This window comes from Rana temporaria, chromosome 4 (genome assembly GCF_905171775.1).
Source record: "Rana temporaria chromosome 4, aRanTem1.1, whole genome shotgun sequence".
Classification (NCBI taxonomy): domain Eukaryota; kingdom Metazoa; phylum Chordata; class Amphibia; order Anura; family Ranidae; genus Rana; species Rana temporaria.
Genome location: NC_053492.1, coordinates 14,062,228 through 14,088,050, shown reverse-complemented (window position 1 = coordinate 14,088,050; position 25,823 = coordinate 14,062,228). Strand labels below are relative to the sequence as shown.

The 25,823-nt window shown below is 48.7% G+C and overlaps 1 protein-coding gene across 1 annotated transcript in view; it reads right to left on the bottom strand.

The window, feature by feature from the left end:
• The window catches only part of SLC30A3 (solute carrier family 30 member 3), a 53,195-nt gene that overhangs the window by 26,301 nt on the left and 1,071 nt on the right, over nt 1–25,823 (bottom strand). The window contains exons 2-6 of the mRNA XM_040347987.1: nt 14,364–14,569; nt 14,140–14,286; nt 9,456–9,609; nt 4,707–4,917; nt 1,181–1,286 (exon numbers count right to left, since the gene is read on the bottom strand). Of these exons, the coding sequence (XP_040203921.1) occupies nt 1,181–1,286; nt 4,707–4,917; nt 9,456–9,609; nt 14,140–14,286; nt 14,364–14,569 (824 nt within the window). The remainder of the gene's footprint in view (nt 1–1,180; nt 1,287–4,706; nt 4,918–9,455; nt 9,610–14,139; nt 14,287–14,363; nt 14,570–25,823) is intronic.

Genomic DNA, 25,823 nt, shown 5'->3' with positions numbered 1-25,823 from the left:
CTGCCTGGACCTGACTACTCTCTCACCTGCAGCCTTCCTCAACCCCTGCCTGGACCTGACTACTCTCTCACCTGCATCCTTCCTCAGCCCCTGCCTGATTCTGATTACTCTTTCACCTACAGCCTGCCTCAACCCCTGCCTGGACCTGATTACTCTCTTACCTGCAGCTACGCCATCATCTGCTGCCTGCCTCAACTCCTGCCTGATCCTGATTACTCTATCACCTGCTGCCTGCCTCAATCCCTGCCTGGACCTGACTACTCCCTCACCTGCTGCCTGCCTCAACCCATGCCTGGACCTGACTACTCTCTCACCTGCTGCCTGTCTCAACACGTGGTTGGACCTGACTTCTCTCTCACCTGCTGCCTGCCTCAACCCCTGCCTGATCCTGATTACTCTTTCACCTACAGCCTGCCTCAACCCCTGCCTGATCCTGATTACTCTCTCACCTGCTGCCTGCCTCAACCCCTGCCTGGACCTGACTACTCTCTCACCTGCAGCCTTCCTCAACCCCTGCCTGGACCTGACTACTCTCTCACCTGCAGCCTTCCTCAGCCCCTGCCTGATTCTGATTACTCTTTCACCTACAGCCTGCCTCAACCCCTGCCTGGACCTGATTACTCTCTTACCTGCAGCTGCCTCAACCCCTGTCTGATCTTGATTACGTTCTCACCTGTAGCCTGCCTCAACCTCTGCCTCAACCTAATTATTAACTTGACTGGAGCACTGTGAAGCACTGTAGCCTTTCTGTTTCAGACACCCCCTTGCTGGGTGGGTAGTCCTGAAACCACAACCTGGTGCCAGTTTTCAGCAAAGAAAACCAGGACCACTTGGGTTCCCCAGTCATCTCCAGCACCAGGAGCTCTGGTGAAGACCAACTGCCACCTAGACTAGGTACTTTGGGTGAGCCTGTGTCACCTGCCGGGGACATTATAACCCCGCCATTGGGTGTCAGCCCATGGCGTCACTGGCTGACTACAGGTCTACAGGCACCCTTTATGCCCCAGAGAACAGTGAAGGATTTTGGTCACAGTAGAATGAACCTACTGTGCCTAGCATGGTCAGTATCAAACAGGAAGCCCTTCAACGAGTTATCCTAACTTGAAGGATGTTAAATGTTTACTATGAGGGACAGAAGAGTGTTGCATCACATACATAAGATACCCCTGTATGATGTTACCTTCCATCAGCACCCAGAAGACGTCCCTTAAGATGGTGGTGGTGGTGGCCAGTACAAAGATGGAGAAGAGGAAGGTGCACACCGGGTCAGCAATCTTGTACTGTGGCTGGAGGCAGAAGACACAAGGCAACATATTATACAGGGAGTGATTGGTTCTCAGCTGCAATGGTAAATGACTACACACAGGGAACCTGCCAACCAGGTCCCACCCTGGATTGGTGGAGGGTAGAGGTATCAACCCACCTTTTATCTTCCAGGCACATGGACAGGTATCAGTTTTGAGCCAAAGCCAAGTTAATTTCAGCATCACCACAGAAAAAAAAATGGGCCCCATCTCATAACACTGGCTGGGGCCAGCACTGTAAGCTTCTCACAATGTGAATAAGCTGCAACAAGTCAGATAGAGCTTGCCTCATTTGCTGGGTGGAGGACTTCCAGCATCATGTCACCCTTTCCTCCCCAGTCTGACTGTACCTGCCCCGTCCCTTTCATTCATTGGATTTCATGCTAGAGGAACTGACCATGCTAGGTCAGATCTTTCAAGTATGGAGGCCCAGCATTACATGTGAGCTTTACCTAGAGTCATCTTCATGCAAATACAGTCTGCTTAGGAATGGTCACTCCTCCAGACCAGGGGTCTTCTTTCCATACTTTCTAAGCAAAGGGACAGTTTACTGTTCTTCAGACTTTAAGGGGGCCAGACTGTGGATGGTGGGAGTAGAAAATGTCCTGGCATCAGTGGGAGTAAACAATTCCCTATGATTAGTATTAGGGGGAGGAATAGTTCCCCATTGTTGGTATCAATGGATAGAATAGTGCAGCATCATTGGTAGTTCCCCATCGTTGGTATCAGTGGGAGGAATAGTGTCCCATCATTGATATGGATGTGATTAATAGTGTCCCATCGATGGTATGGATGTGATTAATAGTGTCCCATCGATGGTATCAATGGGAGGAATAGTGTCCCATGGATGGTATTGTTGTAATATGTTGGCCGATTTATGTGGGATATAATATTATAAGTCCAAAATTGACCAGGCCAGATTTCAGTTGACATTTGGTAACTGTTAAAATAATTACATATTACACATATCAAAAGAGGCTTGACGATTGTCAAAATGCAAAGATCCAGGATAAGTCTATTTTACACATCAAACCTGTATTTAGGCCACATTTGGTATCTGTAATCTAATTACACAAATCAAAAGGGGTTAGTGGCCAAGATTTACTACACATATCAAAGGGGACAGATAATGACTCTGATGTGCTCAGGCCACCTTTGTTATCTGTAATCTAATTACACATATCAGAGGAATCCTGTTAATATGCAAGAATGCAAATTAGGGCATGTCTCCGGCTGGGGTCATTATCTGTCACTCTGAAAGACAGGATGTAGATCAAAGACAGCCAATCAAATTGCTCAGCCATTCAGTGGATAGGCAATATAATTCTGGAGGTCAGTCTTGTCACTCAGAATATTCTCTGTATATTCTCTGAATATGAAGGCACAGGTCTAGGAAAAGATGGGACTCTGAATTATATACTCTGTTCGATTTGTATCGTCTGTGGACTTTGGACTTTGTTCTGTATTGGAAGTCAAATAAAATGCACTCTCTGGAGAACTTGGGTATTGCTGCGGAACATAATTTATAGTCATCATACTAATACCTAAATATCAATTATCTAACCGGACTCCACTATAAATGATATCACTACAGGTATCAATGGGAGGAATAGTGTCCCATCGATGGTATCAATGGGAGGAATAGTGTCCCATCAATGGTATCAATGGGAGGAATAGTGTCCCATCGACGTTTTCAATGTGAGGAATAGTGTCCCATCGATGGTATCAATGGGAGGAATAGTGTCCCATCGATGGTATCAATGGGAGGAATAGTGTCCCATCGATGGTATCAATGGGAGGAATAGTGTACATCATTAAGTTCAGATGTAAAAGGGGGGACATATGCGGGTTCAGATGTAAAAGTGGAACTCTGTGGATTCAGATGTAAAAGTGGAACTCTGTGGACTCTGATGTCTGATGACTCTGATGTAAAGGGGACTCTTGTTATTAACTTCATATGATTAGAAATTGTATTTATTAGCAAACTATATGTATAACAATTTTTTTGGGGGTTTGACTTACTTCCACCCTAGGCCCCATAGGCAGAGGTGTGGGCTGCTATTTCTGTGCCACTGTCTCAATGATTGGAACATCAGGGGCAGCCATGGTCCTGCGTCACCCCAAACTTCCAGACCAGAGAAGTGTCACACCATACAGGAGATTGTCACGTTCCCTTCTCTTCTATGAAGGATACATCTTCCCCTCAGAGATTTGGGACCAACTGATGCAGGAATGCATTCAGCTATTGAAAATATGAAGGTCCTAAAGCCCAAGTCTTGGAGTGGTTGGAGCCTCTGTTAGGTGGGGTGTGTCCCCTCCTCAAGCTGTTTTTTTGTTCACTTCCTGTCAGGACAGGAAATGACGGACGAACGCTTCAAAATTGGGGGAAGATTCTAGATTTACACAATGTTTTTATTGCTGTTTCCTTTTCTCTGTCCAAGTGAAACCACCGTTTTTTTTGTACAGGTGTCACCGGGACAGGAAGCAGGTCTGGGACAAGGGGCTGCCCTGAGCACTGTGGTATCATGTTGAAGTGGGGTAGGGGGGGACCACAAGGAGATTGGGGGGAGAGTTGTTTGTGTTGGAAGGGTGAATTTGGGGGGCGGCAGAGGGTAAGTACTGTTCTAGGAGGGGAAAATGGGGGAGGACAGGGTCGCTAAGTGCGCAGTTTGGCATGTTCGCTCTGGGCTCTAGATGACCTTGTCCTGGCACTGACAGGAAGTGAGGAAAAATTAGCGATTGAGGATTTTCACCACATTTGGGTTATCTATTGTGTTCTTTTACATCAAAATTTAAAACATTGTATTTTTTCCCCCAAAATTGCGCTTGAAAAACCGCTTCGCAAATACTGTGTGACATAAAAAATTTAAAAACCCACAATTTATTCTCTAGGGCCTCTGCTTTTTAATTTTTTTTTATGTTTTGGGGTTCTAAGAAATTTTTGTAGCTAAGGTGAGGAGTGAGGAGGTTGCCCGGGGGCTCCATTAAAATGTTGCAATGGGGCCCCATGATCTGTTCCAGAGCACAGCCTGGAACATTCCGCAAATAACAGCCCCCGTTCTGTGTATTCCTCTGTCGCCCCCCCCCCCCCCCACACCCAGCCTGCATTTCCCGTAATGTAATTTTCCTTTCTCACCTTCTCAGATGGCTCTTATTTCATATAAAAGACCCAACATTTCTTATACACAATTATACGGTGTAAGAGGAGGAACGGGACGCACTTACAGCAGAGATTTCACTGGAAGCTTTTCTCCGTTAACTGCCAGGTCCTAAGAAAATAATCCTTATGGTCGTCCCTTGTGGCCGCCTTGCAGCTTCTTAAATCACCTCCATAAGCACTTTGTAAAAATTGGCACGTAGAGCATAATACGCATTCGGTCCTCATAGTGACCCTTCGCTCACCTTGAAGTAGATAATAATGGCGGCCACCATCACCCCAATACTCTGCAGGAGGTCTCCGAGCACGTGGATGAAGGCAGCCCTGACGCTTGTATTGCCGTGGGGTCCCAGTTGCAGGGGAAGGCCACCGGTAGGACTCTCTCCGATTTTCTCATACCCTGAGCCGTGGCTGTGCCCGTGGAAGGTGGTGGACTGGTGAAGGATGTAGGCCATGCTGGGGGAAACGAAGAGATCCACAGTCATTATTGGAGAAGAGGCTTGACATGGCAAAATAGGTTGTATGCAGAGCACACCGCCATTTTGCCTGTGCATCAGAACGTGCATCCATTCTCCACCATCTCGAACTGATGCTAGGAAGGCCATGAACAATCCGTCTGGCCCGCCATCTGACATGGCAAAATAGGTTGTACACAGAGCACACCGCCATTTTGCCTGTGCTAAATAATCACAGATTTCGTCTTAATTTAATAATGCATCTTAAGGTAAAATTCACTCACCATTCATTCGATTTGCCATTCATTCAAGTCAAGAGACATCACCACACTGTTCTTATCATCTCAGCATCACAGCAATCACTCCCCGCCGACGCCCTCACAGGGTCCTTTTATTAGAAATCCCCCCAGGAAGTGATGTCACAGCATGTGACCTTCTCCATAGGAAGTGAGCTCACAGGGTGTGAGCTCCACCCAGCAGATGCCCATATATGGATTTGACAACACAGGATGTGATAATACATGATAACCCTTCCAACAGGGATATTTAAATACATATACCTAGATTCAGGTACGGCGGTGCATCTTTCCGGCGGCGTAGCGTATCGTATTTACGCTACGCCGCCGTAAGTCAGAGAGGCAAGTGCTGTATTCACAAAGCACTTGCCTCCAAAGTTACGGCGGCGTAGCGTAAATGGGGCCGGCGTAAGCGCGCCTAATTCAAATGAGGATGAGGGGCCGTGTTTTATGTAAATGGGTGGTGACCCGACGTGATTGACGTTTTTTACGAACGGCGCATGCGCCGTCCGTGTACATATCCCAGTGTGCATTGCTCCAAAGTACGCCGCAAGGACGTATTGGTTTCGACGTGAACGTAAATTACGTCCAGCCCCATTCACGGACGACTTACGCAAACAACGTAAAAATTACAAATTTCGACGCGGGAACGACGGCCATAGTTAACAATGACTAGGCCACCTAGGGGGCAGCTTTATCTTTACGCCGGCGTACCTCTTACGGAAACGGCGTATCTTTACTGCGATGGGCGCACGTACGTTCGTGAATCGGCGTATCTAGTCATTTACATATTCTATGTCAAACTCAACGGAAGCGCCACCTAGCGGCCAGCGGAAAAATTGCACCCTAAGATACGACGGCGTAGGAGACTTACGCCGCTCGTATCTTAGCCTAATTTAAGCGTATCTGGTTTCCAGAACACGCTTAAATTTACGACGGCGCAGATTCAGAGTTACGCCGGCGTATCTACTGATACGCCGGCGTAACTCTCTATGAATCTGGCTAATACAATACATGAATACAATACAATACAACAACAATGCGATACGATACGATACAATAATAATACAATAACCAATGAACACAGTTCCTGATGAGGGAAGCTTATCTGCAGGTTCATGCTCATGTCACCATATTTATGTTGATCAGACACAGAGGCGACAAAAGCACACATCCGCTAAACCAATAATACGTTTGCAGAGCGGACACATCCCCCAGGCGAATTAAATTACTTAGAACCCACAAATATTATTTAAAAAAATCTAGAGAATAAAATGGCGGCCATTGCAATACTTTTTGTCACACCGTATTTGCGCAGGGGTCTTACAAGTGCCCTTTTTTGGAATTTTTTTTTCTTTTTACTAATAATAAAAAAAAAAACAGTAAAGTTAGTCCAATTTTTTTTCATTGTGTGAAAGATAATGTTACGCCGAGTAAATTGGAATGGCGATAAACCTTTACCCTTTACCCTTAAAAATCTCCATTCATGTGTATATATTCTGGGAGTATCTGGTGCAGACGTCACATTTGGTGCACCACGTGAAGACAGGAGGGTGAGTGTGGTCCAGAGCAGAGCAGCTAGCATACGGCACATGAGGTGTGCAACATTAGCAAACCTGGGGGTTACTACTGAGCAGGGGATCAACAGAGCTGGGGGTTACTACTGAGCGGGGGATCAACAGAGCTGGGGGTTACTACTGAGCGGGGGATCAACAGAGCTGGGGGTTACTACTGAGCGGGGGATCAACAGAGCTGGGGGTTACTACTGAGCGGGGGATCAACAGAGCTGGGGGTTACTACTGAGCGGGGGATCAGCAGAGCTTGGTCTTACTACTGAGTGGGGGATCAGCAAAGCTGGGGGTACTACTGAGTGGGGCATCAGCAGAGTGGGCGATACTAATGATCCGGGGCTCTGTAGAATGAGGGTACTAATATTCTAGGGATCTGCTGAACAGTGGTAGTACTGAGCTGGGGTTCCACTGGCCTTCTTTAAAACAAATACAAAACCCACAAGGCATTTGCCAAGCTGGGGGTTACTACTGAGCAGGGGATCAGCAAACCCGGGGATTACTACTGAGCAGGGGATCAGCAGAGCTGGGGGTTACTACTAAGCAAGGGATCAGCAAACCTGGGGAATACTATTGAGCGGGGAACAGCAGAGCTGGGGGTTACTACTGCGCAGGGGATCAGAAAACCTGGGGATTACTACTGAGCAGGGGATCAGCAGAGCTGGGGGTTACTACTGCGCAGGGGATCAGCAGAACTGGGGGTTACTACTGAGCAAGGGATCAGAAAACCTGGGGGTTTCTACTGAGCGGGGGGATCAGCAGAGCTAGGGGTTACTACTGAGCAGGGGATCAGAAAACCTGGTGGTTACTACTGAGCAAGGGATCAGCAGAACTGGGGGTTACTACTGAGCAAGGGATCAAAAAACCTGGGGGTTTCTACTGAGCGGGGGATCAGCAGAGCTAGGGGTTACTACTGAGCAGGGGTTTAGAAAACCTGGTGGTTACTACTGAGCAGGGGATCAGCAGAGCTTGGTCTTACTACTGAGTGGAGGATCAGCAAACCTGGGGGTTACTACTTAGCAAGGGATCAGCAGAGCTGGTGGTTACTACTGAGCATGGGATCAACAGAGCTGGGGGTTACTACTGAGCAGGGGATCAGAAAACCTGGTGGTTACTACTGAGCAGGGGATCAGCAGAGCTGGTGGTTACTACTGAGCAGGAGATCAGCAGAGCTGGTGGTTACTACTGAGCATGGGATCAGCAGAGCTTGGTCTTACTACTGAGTGGAGGATCAGCAAACCTGGGGGCTACTACTGAGCAAGGGATCAGCAGAGCTGGGGGTTACTACTGAGCAGGAGATCAGAAAACCTGCTGGTTACTACTGAGCAGGGGATCAGCAAACCCGGGGATTACTACTGAGCAGGGGATCAGCAGAGCTGGGGGTTACTACTAAGCAAGGGATCAGCAAACCTGGGGAATACTATTGAGCGGGGAACAGCAGAGCTGGGGGTTACTACTGCGCAGGGGATCAGAAAACCTGGGGATTACTACTGAGCAGGGGATCAGCAGAGCTGGGGGTTACTACTGCGCAGGGGATCAGCAGAACTGGGGGTTACTACTGAGCAAGGGATCAGAAAACCTGGGGGTTTCTACTGAGCGGGGGGATCAGCAGAGCTAGGGGTTACTACTGAGCAGGGGATCAGAAAACCTGGTGGTTACTACTGAGCAAGGGATCAGCAGAACTGGGGGTTACTACTGAGCAAGGGATCAAAAAACCTGGGGGTTTCTACTGAGCGGGGGATCAGCAGAGCTAGGGGTTACTACTGAGCAGGGGATCAGAAAACCTGGTGGTTACTACTGAGCAGGGGATCAGCAGAGCTTGGTCTTACTACTGAGTGGAGGATCAGCAAACCTGGGGGTTACTACTTAGCAAGGGATCAGCAGAGCTGGTGGTTACTACTGAGCATGGGATCAACAGAGCTGGGGGTTACTACTGAGCAGGGGATCAGAAAACCTGGTGGTTACTACTGAGCAGGGGATCAGCAGAGCTGGTGGTTACTACTGAGCAGGAGATCAGCAGAGCTGGTGGTTACTACTGAGCATGGGATCAGCAGAGCTTGGTCTTACTACTGAGTGGAGGATCAGCAAACCTGGGGGCTACTACTGAGCAAGGGATCAGCAGAGCTGGGGGTTACTACTGAGCAGGAGATCAGAAAACCTGCTGGTTACTACTGAGCAGGGGATCAGCAAAGCTGGGGGTACTACTGAGTGGGGCATCAGCAGAGCGGGTGGTACTAATGATCTGGGAATCTGCAGAATGAGGGTACTAATATTCTGGGGATCTGCCGAGCAGTGGTACTAATGAGCTAGGGATCTGCTGAGTGGGGATACTACTGAGCTGGGGTTCTACTGGGCTTCTTTAAAACAAATAGAAAACTCACAAGGCATTTGCCAAGCTCCATTAAAGCTTCAAAAAAGCATCACCAAAGCATCAAAAACACATTAAAAAATCATGTTGCATTGGTAGGCGCTTTAATGTGTGTTAAAGTCGAAGCAAGTGTAAATGAGCCCCAATGCTGCCTCATGGAATATAGCTTGGTGACAACGGAGGAGCACAGTTGGGAGACAGGGACAGAGCGTTGTCACCCTACAACAGGAAGTGCCCGATCAAGGACCTGACCTGACTTTTTACATTACAAGTTTACAAATGTTAAGTTTGAACGTTCCTCACTCACAGGATGTTGACAACCACGGCGCAGCCAGACGTGATCAGCATGACGTGTCCGTCAATATCATAGTCGTTATTGATGATCCGAGCGGCAGCCAGGTACACCAACACCCCCGTCACAATCCAGATGGAGAGGACCGACGCCAGAGCCCCGAGAATCTCTACATCAATGGAGAGAGATTACCGTCATCAGCAAGAATCCACCAAACACAAAATCATGGAATACAAGAAGAATCAACTGTATATCAGCAGAGCTGGGGGTTTCTATTGAGCAGGGGATCAGCAGAGCTGGGGGTTACTACTGAGCGGGGGATCAGCAGAGCTGGGGGTTACTACTTAGCAGGGGATCAGCAGAGCTGGGGGTTACTACTGAGCAGGGGATCAGCAGAGCTGGGGGTTACTACTGAGCAGGGGATCAGCAGAGCTGGGGGTTACTACTGAGCAGGAGATCAGCAGAGCTGGGGGTTACTACTGAGCTGGGGATCAGCAGAGCTGGGGGTTACTACTGAGCAGGGGATCAGCAGACCTGGGGGTTACTACTGAGCAGGGGATCAGCAGACCTGGGGGTTACTACTGAGCAGGAGATCAGCAGAGCTGGGGTTACTACTGAGCAGGGGATCAGCAGAGCTGGGGGTTACTACTGAGCTGGGGATCAGCAGAGCTGGGGGTTACTACTGAGCAGGGGATCAGCAGACCTGGGGGTTACTACTGAGCAGGGGATCAGCAGACCTGGGGGTTACTACTGAGCAGGAGATCAGCAGAGCTGGAGGTTACTACTGAGCGGGGGATCAGCAGAGTTGGGGGTTACTACTGAGTGGGGATCAGCAGACCTGGGGGTTACTACTGAGCAGGAGATCAGCAGAGCTGGGGTTACTACTGAGCAGGGGATCAGCAGAGCTGGGGGTTAACTACTGAACAGGGGATCAGCAGAGGTCTACATGTAAGACCAAATATGAAAAAGTCTCCACCCAGATATATGTCTATAGAAGGCAGAAAAGTCTATGAAGGTTGGGGACTGTCTTTCTCAACATCTAAAGGTACATTAGATGGTACATTACAGACACCAAAGATGAGGCACTATTCCTCCCATTGATACCAATGATGGGGTACTATTACTCCCCCTAATAGCAATGATGGGGCATTGTTATTCCCACTGAGGTCAGTCAGCTCAAGGACCAGCTGCTTTGGGGAAAGTGCAGGCCCCCCCCCCCCCCATGCAGCTGGGGTACCTGGGTAGTGCCCAGGTGTGCCCTCTCATTAAGACAGCCCTGAGGTCAGCACATTCTGTAAATTCGAAAATTCTGATTTCGGAAATTCAAGAAAACAGAAAATTTGGATTTTTGAATTTCCGAATCTCCGAATTTTGGAATTTCCGATTTTTCACATTTCTGAATTTCCGAATTTTTTTCATTTTAGATTTTCCGAAATTCCGAATTTTCAAACTTTGGAATTCTGAGTTTTAGAAATTCGGAAATGCGAACATTTTGAAATTCATAAATTCAAAAATCCAAATTTTCAGATTTCCTAATTTCCTAATTTTTCTAATTTCCGATTTTCAAATTTGCGAATTTTAGAATTTTTGGAATTTTAGAATTTTTGGAATTTCAGAATTTCGAATTTTAGAGTTTTTAGGCCCGGATTCAGATACGAGTTACGACGGCGTATCTCCAGATACGCCGCTGTATCTCTGAGTAGCGGGCTCGTATCTATGCGGCTGATTCTTAGAATCAGTTATGCATAGATTACCCTAAGATCCGACCGGCGTAAGTCACTTACGCTGTCGTATCTTAGTTGCATGTTTACGCTGGACGCTAGGTGGCGCTTCCATATATTTACGCGTCGAATATGTAAATTAGGTAGATACGCCGATTCAAAAACGTACGTCCGCCCGGCGCATTTTTTTACGTCGTTTACGTAAGGCTTTTTCCGGCGTAAAGTTACCCCTGCTCTATGAGGCGTAGCCAATGTTAAGTATGGACGTCAGGCCAGCGTCGAATTTTGCGTTGTTTACGTCGTTTGCGTAAGTCATTCGCGAATAGGGCTTTGCGTAAGTTACGTTCACGTCGAAACCAATGAGGCTTTGCGGCGTAATTTGGAGCATGCGCACTGGGATACGTCCACGGACGGCACATGCGCCTTTCGTAAAAAGCGTCATTTACGTGGTGTCACGAGTAATTAACATAAAACACGCCCACTTCCTCCACATTTGAATTAGGCGGGCTTACGCCGGCCCAGTTACACTACGCCGCCATAACTTACAGGGCAATTTCTTTCTGAATACGGGACCTGCTGCTATAAGTTACGGCGGCCTAGTGAATCTGAGATACGCTACGCCCGCCGAAAGATACGCAAATGTATCTGAATCCGGGCCTTAGAATTTAGAATTTTAGAATTTAGAATTTTGGAATTTTCAGAATTTCAAATTTTAAAATTTTCAAATTTCTAATTTTCTAATTAGTCAAATTTCTAATTTTGGAATTTCTAATTTTGGAATTTTCAAAATTTCGAATTACCTAATTCCGAATTTTCAAATTTCCAAATGTCTGATTCTGATCTCTGATTTTTGAAATTTCAACATTTTGAGTTTCCTCGTTTAAAATGTTTGAATTTCTAAATCTCCGATTTTTTAATCTCTGATTTTCGAATTTAGTCATTTCGTATTTTCGAATTTCCAAATCTCCGAAATTTAAATATTCTGAAATTCCAATTTCAGACATTTCCAATTTCCGGAAATTCGAAAAATTCATAAATTGAAAAATTCGGAAATTTCGTAATTAACAAAATTCGTCAAAATATGTTAAAACACGAATTTGTGAACGAAACGAATTGCACGCGTCTAACGGCAGTTTCAAAAAGCCATTAGTTCAGTTCATTGGCCCGGATTCAGAGAGCAATTGCGCCTGCGTAACCATAGTTACTAGGGTTGTCCAGATACCGATACCAGTATCGGTATCGGGACCGATACCGAGTATTTGCGGGAGTACTCGTACTCGCGCAAATACCCCCGATACCTAAATAGAATACTTTCCCCCCCCCGCCGCATCGCGCCGCCGCATCGAGGGACATGGCTAGAGGGACATTGCTGCATATGTGAGGGACATGGCTAGAGGGACATTGCTGCATATGTGAGGGACATGGCTGCATATGTGAGGGACATGGCTAGAGGGACATGGCTGCATATGTTAGGGACATGGCTAGAGGGACATTGCTGCATATGTGAGGGACATGGCTAGAGGGACATGGCTGCATATGTGAGGGACATGGCTAGAGGGACATTGCTGCATATGTGAGGGACATGGCTAGAGGGACATGGCTGCATATGTGAGGGACATGGCTAGAGGGACATGGCTGCATATGTGAGGGACATGGCTAGAGGGACATGGCTGCATATGTGAGGGACATGGCTGCATATGTGGGGGACATGGCTGCATATGTGGGGGACATGGCTGCATATGTGGGGGACATGGCTGCATTTGGGGACACATTTAAAAAAAGTATCGGTATTCGGTATCGGCGACTACTTGAAAAAAAGTATCGGTACTTGTACTCGGTCCTAAAAAAGTGGTATCGGGACAACCCTAATAGTTACGCAGCGCAATAGCTGACTTGCTCCGGCGTTACGAATGCTCCTGATTCAGGAACATCGTAACGCCGACTGCAGCCTAAAATCTGCGTGGCATAAGGCTCTTATGCCACGCAGATTTTAGGCTGCATTCTTGCGATGACCGCTAGGGGGCGCTCCCATTGTGCTCAGTGTATAGTATGCAAATTGCATACTAACACCGATTCACAATGTTGCGCGGGCCCTGCGTACGCAAGTTACGGAGTTTCCGTACGGCGTCTTTAGCGTAAGGCTGCCCCTTCTAATAGCAGGGGCAGCCAATGTTACGTATACCCGCCGTTCCCGCGTCGCAATGTTTTTGTATTTTACGTAATTTGCGTAAGTGATTCGTGAATGGCGCTGGACGCCATTCACGTTCACTTGCAAGCAAATGACGTCCCTGCGACGTCATTTGCCGCAATGCACGTCGGGAAAGTTTCCCGGCGGAGCATGCGCTCTACGCTCGGCGCGGGAGCGCGCCTAATTTAAATGATTCCCGCCCCCTACGGGATCATTTACATGAGGCGCCCTTACGCGGGGCAAGTTTACACAGCGCACACAAAATTTACGGAGCTACTGCTCCATGAATCGCGGGTAGCGCAGGAAATTCGCGGGGGCGCAGGGCAAAAAACGCTGCCCTGCCCCTCCGTGACAAAGGGGCAAATCTACCTGAATCCGGGCCTCTGATTTTAGAAATTTCAAATTTTGGAATTTTGATTTTTCTAAATTTTGAGTTTCCTCGTTTAAAATTTTGGAATTTCTAAATCTCCCGATTTTTTTAATCTCTGATTTTCGAATTTTGTAATTTTCGTATTTTCGAATTTCCAAATCTCCGAAATTTAAATGTTCTGAAATTCCAATTTCCGAAATTTCCAATTTCCGGAAATTCAAAAAATTCATAAATTGAAAAATTCGGAAATTTCGTAATTAACAAATTCGTCAAATTTTGTTAAAACACGAATTTGTGAACGAAACAAATTGCACACAGTTTCAGAAAGCCTTTAGTTCAGTTCATTGGCATAAAGAAGGCTCTGCCCGCCTGGCCCACGCTTACATAGACATTTCTGACCAATGAAAATCTTAGACTTACCGGAGCGGTGCCAACCGAAGGTCATATGTTTGGTTGGAGGTCGCGTTGAGATCCACAAGGAGAAGATACTGACACACATACTGCCCAGGTCAGTGAGGAGATGAGCTGCATCTGTCATGATGGCCAAGCTGTGGGCAAGGTAACCCCCTGGAAGGACACAGAAGGACCATGGAATGTACACTGCCCTACTGACACACATATCTACATCTCCATAACAAAGTTACCTGCCACCTCCCCGATCATGAAGATGAAGCATATAATGCAGGCAAAGTACAGCTTCTTCCGCGCTTGAAGCTTCTGCTGGCAGTCTGACGGTAGGCATGTGCCATGGCAGTGTTGGGACACGGGCCTCTCCAGCTCAATGGACACGGCCGGGCTGCCATTGGTGAAGGGAAATCCTGGGAAGAGGTCCTTGGTTCCTGAGAAGACACTGAAACCCAAATAGGAGTCAGGGGGATACCAACTTGTGCCACCTCCAATCAACGTGTGCCATGAAATAATGTGTCCCTCAACCAATCCCGTACCAGCTGCAGAAATGTGGGCAACAGAGTACCTTATACATCATTGTGCTAACCTTTGTCTGGGTATAGGAGGAACCCCCGGCCTTTATGGTTTCCTCCACACAACTAACACATACAGGTATTATCTAACTAGAACTAAACCTTCAATGAGAACGAAATTTGGCCTTCACCATCTTCAATCATCTACCAGGCTCCATGCCCACCAGGAGCTTAAAAGGAAAATGCTGGATAAAAAAACGCTTGGATTGTTAACCACTTACATACCAGGCATTTTGTTTTCCTCTTCACTGACGGGCACTAATGAGGCGGCACTGATGAGACGGCACTGATGAGGCACTGATAAGGAGGCACTGATATGTAGAATTGATGGGCACTGATGGGCACTAATATGCAGCACTGATAGGCGGCACTGATATTACAGCACTGGTGGGCACCGATTTGCGGCACTGATATGCAGCACACTGACAGGCGGCACTGATGGGCACTGACAGGCGAGTGTGATGGGCAAGGACAGGCGGGTGTGATGGGCACTGACAGGCGGCACTGATTGGCACTGATAAGTGGTACTGATTGGCACTGACAGGTGGCACTGATGGGTAGCACTGATGATGAGGTACTGATGTGTCACTGACAGGTGTTACTGCTGGGCACTGATTGGCACTGTGGTGGGCACTGATTGGCACTGTGGTGGGCACTGATTGGCACTGCGGCGGGTACTTGAAGGCTTTTTTATTGGGGGAATGCTGGGCACTGATTGGAACTGTGGTGGGTACTTGAAGGCTTTTTTATTGGGGGAATGCTGGGCACTGATTGGCACTGTGGTGGGTACTTGAAGGCTTTTTTATTGGGGGAATGCTGGGCACTGATTGGTAGCTTATCTGCACATCTAAGGGGGCTGTGCTTATAATCAATGTGCTGATTATCAGCACAGACCCCCCCCCTCTGACAGGGAGAGCCGTCAAGCGGCACTCCTTGTCAGCGCAAAACGGGGAAGGCCGTTTATCGGCACTTCCTGGTTCATGCTGTGATCAGCTGTGATTGGTCACAGCTGATCACGTGGTAAGAAGCCTCCGACAGTGCCCCACGGGCACACGCCGGCATGTTATCCTGCTGGACGTCATAAGACGCCCAGTCAGGATAACGGAACCCCTTCCCGGCCGTCATTCTGCATATGGCGGGCAGGAAGTGGTTAAGTGGTTAAGGAGCGGGCAGCCACCACGTTCTTAACAATTGATGACTCATCAGCTGTCAGCAGGATCCCCCGCTGACAGCTGAGTTCCCCCCCTGAACGTTCGTGAATCGGCGTATCTAGGTCATTTGCATATTCGACGCGTAGATCTACAGAAGCGCCCCTTGCGGCCAGCTTAAATATGCACCCAAGATACGACGGCGTAGGAGACTTACGTCGGTCGTATCTTGGCAAAATTCAGGCGTATCTGATTTCCAGAATACGCGTATAGATACGATGGCGCACATTTGGACTTACGACGGCGTATCTGGAGATACGTCGTCCTAAGTCCTTTCTGAATCCGGCCCTATATATATATATGTATTACATTGTTATCTTAACCTCTTGCCGACCAGCCGCCGTCATTATACAGCGGCAGGTCGGCACGATCCCGCGAACTGTCGTAGCTGTACGTCGCTGCCCGATGCGCCCGCTGCACAGTTGGGGTGCCTAAGCTCATGGCCGGCGGTTGTGATGACCGCCGGCCGCGCGCGATCGCAGGCACAAGAGGCAGAAGAGGGACACGTGTGTGTGTAAACACACGTCCCTGTTCTGTGAGGAGAGGATCTGTCATCTCTTATAGTTAGTCCCTCCCCCCTACAGTTAGAACACACACATAGGGAACACAGTTAACCCTTGATCACCCCCTAGTGTTAACCCCTTCCTTACCAGTGACATTTACACAGTAATCAGTGCATTTTTATAGCACTGATCGGTGTATAATTGTCAATGGTCCCAAAACTGTGTCAAAGGTGTCCGATCTGTCCGCCATAATGTCGCAGTCCCAATAAAAATTGCATTTCGCTACCATTACTAGTAAAAATGTCTCCTTTCCTGAACCATAGATGTACTACCAGAACCATTTCTCCTCTTTAGAACCAGAGATGTACCACCAGAAGCGTTTCTCTTCTCCAGAACCAGATCTGTACTACCAGAACCATGTCTCATCTCCAGAACCAGATCTGTACTACCAGAACCATGTCTCCTCCCCACAACCAGATCTGTACTACCAGAACCATGTCTCCTCTCCACAACCAGATCTGTACTAGTACTACCAGAACAATGTCTCCTCCCCACAACCAGATCTGTACTACCAGAACCATGTCTCCTCTCCACAACCAGATCTGTACTACCAGAACCATGTCTAATCTCCACAACCAGATCTCTACTACCAGAACCATGTCTCCTCTCCACAACCAGATATGTACTAGTACTACCAGAACAATGTCTCCTCCCCACAACCAGATCTGTACTACCAGAACCATGTCTCCTCCCCACAACCAGATCTGTACTACCAGAACCATGTCTCCTCTCCACAACCAGATCTGTACTACCAGAACCATGTCTCCTCTCCACAACCAGATCTGTACTACCAGAACCATGTCTCCTCTCCACAACCAGATCTGTACTACCAGAACCATGTCTCCTCCCCACAACCAGATCTGTACTACCAGAACCATGTCTCCTCTCCACAACCAGATCTGTACTACCAGAACCATGTCTCCTCTCCACAACCAGATCTGTACTACCAGAACCATGTCTCCTCTCCACAACCAGATCTGTACTACCAGAACCATGTCTAATCTCCACAACCAGATCTGTACTACCAGAACCATGTCTCCTCTCCACAACCAGATCTGTACTACCAGAACCATGTCTCCTCCCCACAACCAGATCTGTACTAGTACTACCAGAACAATGTCTCCTCCCCACAACCAGATCTGTACTACCAGAACCATGTCTCCTCTCCACAACCAGATCTGTACTACCAGAACCATGTCTCCTCTCCACAACCAGATCTGTACTACCAGAACCATGTCTCCTCCCCACAACCAGATCTGTACTAGTACTACCAGAACAATGTCTCCTCCCCACAACCAGATCTGTACTACCAGAACCATGTCTCCTCTCCACAACCAGATCTGTACTACCAGAACCATGTCTCCTCTCCACAACCAGATCTGTACTACCAGAACCATGTCTCCTCCCCACAACCAGATCTGTACTACCAGAACCATGTCTCCTCTCCTTCTCCTCCTCATCACTCCTCTGAAGTGATGGGTAAGAATATGGGGTGTGTGAGGTGATGGAGGAGGAATATGAGGTGTAAAAAGTGATGGAGGGGTGAATTTTTGGTGTGGCTAGTGATGAAAGAACAATTTGGGGGGTAATGTGCTAGGAATTAGGGATGAACCGATCACCCCCCTGTTCGGTTCGCATCAGAACTTGCGAACACACCAAATGTTCGTGTGAACTTTAGAACCCTGTTAAAGTCTATGGGACTCGAACATTTGAAATCTAAAGTACTAATTTTAAAGGCTAATATGCAAGTTGTTCTCCTAAAAAGTGTGTGGGGACCTGGGTCCTGTCCCAGGGGACATGTATCAATGCAAAAAAAGTTTTAAAAACGGCTGTTTTTTTCGGGAGCAGTGAATTCAATAATGCTAAAAGTGAAACAATAAAAGTGAAATATTACTTTAAATTTCGTACCTAGGGGGGGTGTAAAGTTAGCATGTGAAATAGCGCATGTTTCCCGTACTTAGAACTGTCCCTGCACAAAGTGTTATTTCAGAAAGAAAAGAAGACATTTAAAACTGACTTGCGGCTCTAATGAATTGTCGGCTCTGGCAATTCAGAGAGAATTCATTCATTAAAAAAAAGCGTGGGGGTCCCCCCAAATTCAATTACCAGGCCCTTCAGGTCTGGTATGGATATTAAGGGGAACCCCGCCATCAATTTAAAAAAAAATGACGTGGGGTTCCCCCGAAATATCAATACCAGACCCTTTAGGTCTGGTGTGGATTTTAAGGGGAACTCCACCCCACTTTTTTTGGGTTCCCCCAAAAATCCACACCAGACCCCTTATCCGGGCACGTTAACCTGAAAACGCAGAAAAGAGGGGGGGAAAGAGTACGCCCCCCCCCCTCTCCTGAACTGTACCAGGCCACATGCCCTCAACATGGGGAGGATGTCCCCATGTTGATGGGGACAAGGGCCTCATCCCCACAACCCTTGTCGGTGGTTGTGGGGGTCTGCGCGCGGGGGGCTTATCAGAATCTGGAAGACCCCTTTAACAAAGGGGACCCCTAGATCCTGCCCCCCTATGTGAATTGGTAATGGGGTACATTGTACCTCTACCAGTTCACGAAGGAAGTGTAAATAGTTGTAAAAAACACACACACACACACCGTAGAAAAAAGTCCTTTATTAATATAAAAAAAAGATGGTAATCCACTCGGTCCCGGCTCCCCGCTCCAACGTTGTCTGTATCCAGCGACGGGTGATCTCCTCTCCTGTCCAGCGATGAGAAGATCTTCCGAGCGCAGCATCGCCGGCCTCCTCTCTCCGCTGAGCACAGCACAGCGAATGACGCGGCTGAAGCTGTGACATTTCTTTTATTGGTGAGGCGGGGCCACCCGTCACGTGACCCCGCCCCCTCTGACGCACTTTCTGCTACGTCACTGGGGAAGCCTGGCTTTCCCCTTGCATCAGAGGGGGCGGGGTCACGTGACGGGTGGCCCCACCTCACCAATAAAAGAAATGTCATAGCTTCAGCCGCGTCATTCGCCGGGCTGTGTCCGGCAGAGAGAGGACGCCGGCGATGCTGCGCTCTGGATCCTGGACGATCTTCTCATCGCTGGAGAGGAGATAACCCGTCGCTGGATACAGACAACATTGGAGCAGGGAGCCGGGACCTAGTGGATTACCACCGCTGGATTTATTTTTTATTTTTTTTATTAATAAAGAACTTTTTTTTACGGTGTCTGTGTGTTTTTTACAACTATTTACACTTGCTTCGTGAAATGGTAGGGGTACAATCTACCCCATTACCAATTCACATAGGGGGGGGCAGGATCTGGGGGTCCCCTTTGTTAAAGGGGTCTTCCAGATTCTGATAATCCCCCGCCCGCAGACCCCCACAACCACCGGGCAAGGGTTGTGGGGATGAGGCCCTTGTCCCCATCAACATGGGCATGTGGCCTGGTACGGTTCAGGAGAGGGGGGGCGCACTCTGTCCCCCCCCCTCTTTTCTGTGGCCGGCCGTGCTCGGATAAGGGGTCTGGTGTGGATTTTTGGGGGAACTCCACGCCATTTTTTAAAAAGAAATTGGGGTGGAGTTCCCCTTAAAATCCACACCAGACCTAAAGGGTCTGGTATGGATATTTGGGGGGAACCCCACGTCATTTTTTTTAATTGACGGCGGGGTTCCCCTTAATATCCATACCAGACCTGAAGGGCCTGGTAATTGAATTTGGGGGGACCCCCACGCTTTTTTTTTATGAATGAATCCTCTCTGAATTGCCGGGAGCCGACAATTCATTAGAGCTGCAAGTCCGGTTTTAAATGATTTTTTTCCTTTCAGAAATGACACTTTGTGCAGGGACAGTTCTAAGTACTTGAAACATGCGCTTTTTCACATGCTAACTTTACACCCCCCCTAGGTAAGAAATTTAAAGGAATATTTCACTTTTATTGTTTCACTTTTAGCATTATTAAATTCACTGCTCCTGAAAAAACTGCAGTTTTTAAAACTTTTTTTTGCATTGATACATGTCCCCTGGGGCAGGACCCAGGTCCCCAAACACATTTTAGGACAATAACTTGCATATTAGCCTTTAAAATTAACACGTTAGATTTCTCCCATAGCCACAGGGTGTTCTGTGGCTTTTCGAATTTGCCGCGAACACCTCTAATTGTTCGTTGTTCGCCGAACAGGCAATGTTCGAGTCGAACATGAGTTTGACTCGAACTCGAAGCTCATCCCTACTAGGAATCTGGAGTGTGTGAGGTGAAAAATGGGGTGTATGGGGTGATGGAGGAGGAATATGGGGTCTGTGAAGTGAAGGAGGGGGGATATTGGGTGTACGAGATGGTGGAGGAGGCATATAGAGTGTGTGAGGTGATGGAGAAGGAATATGGGGTGTGTGAGGTCATGGAGGAGGAATATGGGGTGTGTGAGGTGAAAGAGGAGGGATATGGGGTGTGTGAGGTGATAAAGGGGGAATATGGGGTGTGTGAGGTGATGGAGAAGGGATTTGGCATTGTGAGGTGATGGAGGAGGAATATAGGATATGTGGGGTGATGGAGGAGGATTATAGGGTGTGTAGGGTGATGGAGGAGGATTATAGGGTGTGTAGGGTGATGGAGGAGGATTATAGGGTATGTGGGGTGATGGAGGAGGATTATAGGGTATGTGGGGCGATGGAGGAGGATTATAGGGTGTGTGAGGTGATGGAGGAGGAATATAGGGTATGTGGGGTGGTGAAGGAGGATTATAGGGTGTATGGGGTGATGGAGGAGGATTATAGGGTGTATTGGGTGGCGGAGGAGGATTATAGGGTGTGTAGGGTGATGAAGGAGAATTATAGGGTATGTGGGGTGATGGAGGAGGATTATAGGGTGTGTAGGGTGAAGGAGGAGGATTATAGGGTGTATGGGGTGGTGGAGGGGGATTATAGGGTGTGTGAGGTGGTGGAGGAGGATTATAGGGTGTGTGAGGTGATGGAGGAGGATTATAGGGTGTGTGGGGGGATGGGGGAGGATTATAGGGTGTGTGGGGTGATGGGGGACGATTATAGGGTGTGTGGGATGATGGAGGAGAATTATAGGGTGTGTGGGGTGATGGAGGAGCATTATAGGGTGTGTGGGGTGATGGAGGAGGATTATAGGGTGTGTGGGGTGGTAGAGGGGTATTATAGGGTGTGTAGGGTGATGGAGGAGGATTAGGGTGTGTGGGGTGGTAGAGGGGGATTATAGAGTGTGTGGGGTGATGGAGGAGGATTATAGGGTGTGTGGGGTGATGGAGGAGGATTATAGGGTATGTGGGGTGGTAGAGGAGGATTATAGGGTGTATGGGGTGATGGAGGGGGATTATAGGGTGTATGGGGTGATGGAGGAGGATTATAGGGTGTGTAGGGAGATGGAGGAGCATTATAGGGTGTGTGGGGTGATGGAGGAGAATTATAGGGTGTGTGGGGTGATGGAGGAGGATTATAGGGTATGCGGGGTGATGGAGGAGGATTATAGGGTGTGTGGGGTGATGGAGGAGGATTATAGGGTGTGTGGGGTGATGGAGGAGAATTATAGGGTATGCGGGGTGATGGAGGAGGATTATAGGGTGTGTGGGGTGATGGAGGAGAATTATAGGGTATGTGGGGTGATGGAGGAGGATTATAGGGTGTGGGGGGTGGTGGAGGAGGATTATAGGGTGTGTGGGGTGGTGGAGGAGGATTATAGGGTGTGTAGGGTGGTGGAGGAGGATTATAGGGTGTGTGGGGTGATGGAGGAGGATTATAGGGTGTATGGGGTGATGGAGGAGGATTATAGGGTGTGTAGGGTGATGGAGGAGGATTATAGGGTGTGTGGGGTGATGGAGGAGGATTATAGGGTGTGTGGGGTGATGGAGGAGGATTATAGGGTGTGTGGGGTGATGGAGGAGGATTATAGGGTGTGTGGGGTGATGGAGGAGGATTATAGGGTGTGTGGGGTGATGGAGGAGGATTAGGGTATGTGGGGTGATGGAGGAGGATTATAGGGTATGTGGGGTGGTAGAGGAGGATTATAGGGTGTGTAGGGTGATGGAGGAGGATTATAGGGTGTGTGAGGTGATGGGGGAGGATTATAGGGTGTGTGGGGTGATGGAGGAGGATCATAGGGTGTGCGGGGTGATGGAGGAGGATTATAGGGTTTGTGAGGTGATGGAGGAGGATTATAGGGTGTGTGAGGTGATGGAGGAGGATTATAGGGTGTGTGGGGTGATGGAGGAGGATTATAGGGTGTGTGAGGTGACGGAGGAGCGTGTGTGGGGTGTTATAGGGTGTGTGGGGTGATGGAGGAGGATTATAGGGTGTGCGGGGTGATGGAGGAGGATTATAGGGTGTGCGGGGTGATGGAGGAGGATTATAGGGTGTGTGGGGTGATGGAGGAGGATTATAGGGTGTGTGGGGTGATGGAGGAGGATTATAGGGTGTGTGGGGTGATGGAGGAGGATTATAGGGTGTGTGGGGTGATAGAGGAGGATTATAGGGTGTGGGGGGTGATGGAGGAGGATTATAGGGTGTGTGGGGTGATGGAGGAGGATTATAGGGTATGTGGGGTGATGGAGGAGGATTATAGGGTGTGTGGGGTGATGGAGGAGGATTATAGGGTGTGTGGGGTGGTAGAGGAGGATTATAGGGTGTATGGGGTGATGGAGGAGGATTATAGGGTGTGTGGGGTGATGGAGGAGGATTATAGGGTGTGTGAGGTGATGGAGGAGGATTATAGGGTGTGTGAGGTGATGGAGGAGGATTATAGGGTGTGTGGGGTGATGGAGGAGGATTATAGGGTGTGTGAGGTGACTGAGGAGCGTGTGTGGGGTGTTATAGGGTGTGTGAGGTGATGGAGGAGGATTATAGGGTGTGTGGGGTGATGGAGGAGGATTATAGGGTGTGTGGGGTGATGGAGGATTATAGGATGTGTGGGGTGATGGAGGAGGATTATAGGGTATGTGGGGTAGTAGAGGAGGATTATAGGGTGTGTGAGGTGATGAAGGAGGATTATAGGGTGTGTAGGGTGATGGAGGAGGATTATAGGGTATGTAGGGTGATGGAGGAGGATTATAGGGTGTGTGGTGTGGTGGAGGAGGATTATAGGGTGTGTGGGGTGATGGAGGAGGATTATAGGGTGTGTGGGGTGATGGAGGAGGATTATAGGGTGTGTGAGGTGATGGAGGAGGATTATAGGGTGTGTGAGGTGATGGAGGAGGATTATAGGGTGTGTGGGGTGATGGAGGAGGATTATAGGGTGTGTGGGGTGATGGAGGAGGATTATAGGGTGTGTGGGGTGATGGAGGAGGATTATAGGGTGTGTGAGGTGGTGGAGGAGGATTATAGGGTGTGTGGGGTGGTGGAGGAGGATTATAGGGTGTGTGGGGTGATGGAGGAGGATTATAGGGTGTGTGGGGTGGTAGAGGAGGATTATGGGGTGTGTGGGGTGATGGAGGAGGATTATAGGGTGTGTGAGGTGGTAGAGGAGGATTATAGGGTGTGTGAGGTGGTAGAGGAGGATTATAGGGTGTGTGGGGTGATGGAGGAGGATTATAGGGTGTGTGGGGTGATGGAGGAGGATTATAGGGTGTGTGGGGTGATGGAGGAGGATTATAGGGTGTGTGGGGTGGTGGAGGAGGATTATAGGGTGTGTGGGGTGATGGAGGCGGATTATAGGGTGTGTGTGGTGGTAGAGGAGGATTATGGGGTGTGTGGGGTGATGGAGGAGGATTATAGGGTGTGTGAGGTGGTAGAGGAGGATTATAGGGTGTGTGGGGTGGTAGAGGAGGATTATAGGGTGTGTGAGGTGAAGGAGGAGTATTATAGGGTGTGTAGGGTGATGGAGGAGGATTATAGGGTGTGTAGGGTGATGGAGGAGGATTATAGGATGTGTGGGGTGATGGAGGAGGATTATAGGGTGTGTGGGGTGATGGAGGAGGATTATAGGGTGTGTGGGGTGGTGGAGGAGGATTATAGGGTGTGTGGGGTGATGGAGGAGGATTATAGGGTGTGTGGGGTGATGGAGGAGGATTATAGGGTGTGTGGGGTGATGGAGGAGGATTATAGGGTGTGTGGGGTGGTAGAGGAGGATTATAGGGTGTGTGAGGTGAAGGAGGAGTATTATAGGGTGTGTAGGGTGATGGAGGAGGATTATAGGGTGTGTGGGGTGGTAGAGGAGGATTATAGGGTGTGTGGGGTGATGGAGGAGGATTATAGGGTGTGTAGGGTGATGGAGGAGGATTATAGGATGTGTGGGGTGATGGAGGAGGATTATAGGGTGTGTGAGGTGATGGAGGAGGATTATAGGGTGTGTGGGGTGATGGAGGGGGATTATAGGGTGTGTGAGGTGATGGAGGAGGATTATAGGGTGTGTAGGGTGATGGAGGAGGATTATAGGGTGTGTGGGGTGATGGAGGAGGATTATAGGGTGTGTGGGGTGATGGAGGAGGATTATAGGGTGTGTGGGGTGATGGAGGAGGATTATAGGGTGTATGGGCTGGTGAAGGAGGATTATAGGGTGTGTGGGGTGATGGAGGAGGATTATAGGGTGTGTAGGGTGGTGAAGGAGGATTATAGGGTGTATGGGCTGGTGAAGGAGGATTATAGGGTGTGTGGGGTGATGGAGGGGGATTATAGGGTGTGTAGGGTGGTGAAGGAGGATTATAGGGTGTGTGGGGTGATGGAGGAGGATTATAGGGTGTATGGGCTGGTGAAGGAGGATTATAGGGTGTGTGGGGTGATGGAGGGGGATTATAGGGTGTGTAGGGTGGTGAAGGAGGATTATAGGGTGTGTGGGGTGATGGAGGGGGATTATAGGGTGTGTGAGGTGGTAGAGGAGGATTATAGGGTGTGTGAGGTGGTAGAGGAGGATTATAGGGTGTGTGGGGTGATGGAGGAGGATTATAGGGTGTGTGGGGTGATGGAGGGGGATTATAGGGTGTGTAGGGTGGTGAAGGAGGATTATAGGGTGTGTGGGGTGATTGATGGAGGAATATGGTGTATTGGAGGGCACATTTGGGGTGTGTGGGGTGATTGTGGTGTCATGGATAATAGTCGGGTGATGTGTAATATATTTGGGTGGAGGGATGATGATAATATGGATGAGACCACCTTGTGTAGGTTGGGTGTGGATCCGGGTGTTGGTGGGCTATGGGGTGATCTCGATTCGGGTGTTGTTGAGGTCATTGCCATTTGAGGGGGTTGTTGGGTGTTTGCAGGACTGCGGGGTTGAGCAGCAATCGGGTGTACAGGACATTTGAATGGGGTGTACATAAATCGGGTGTACAGGACATTTGGATGGGGTGTGCATAAATCGGGTGTACAGGACATGTGGATGGGGTGTACATAAATCGGGTGTACAGGACATTTGGATGGGGTGTGCATTGGATGTACAGGACATTTGGATGG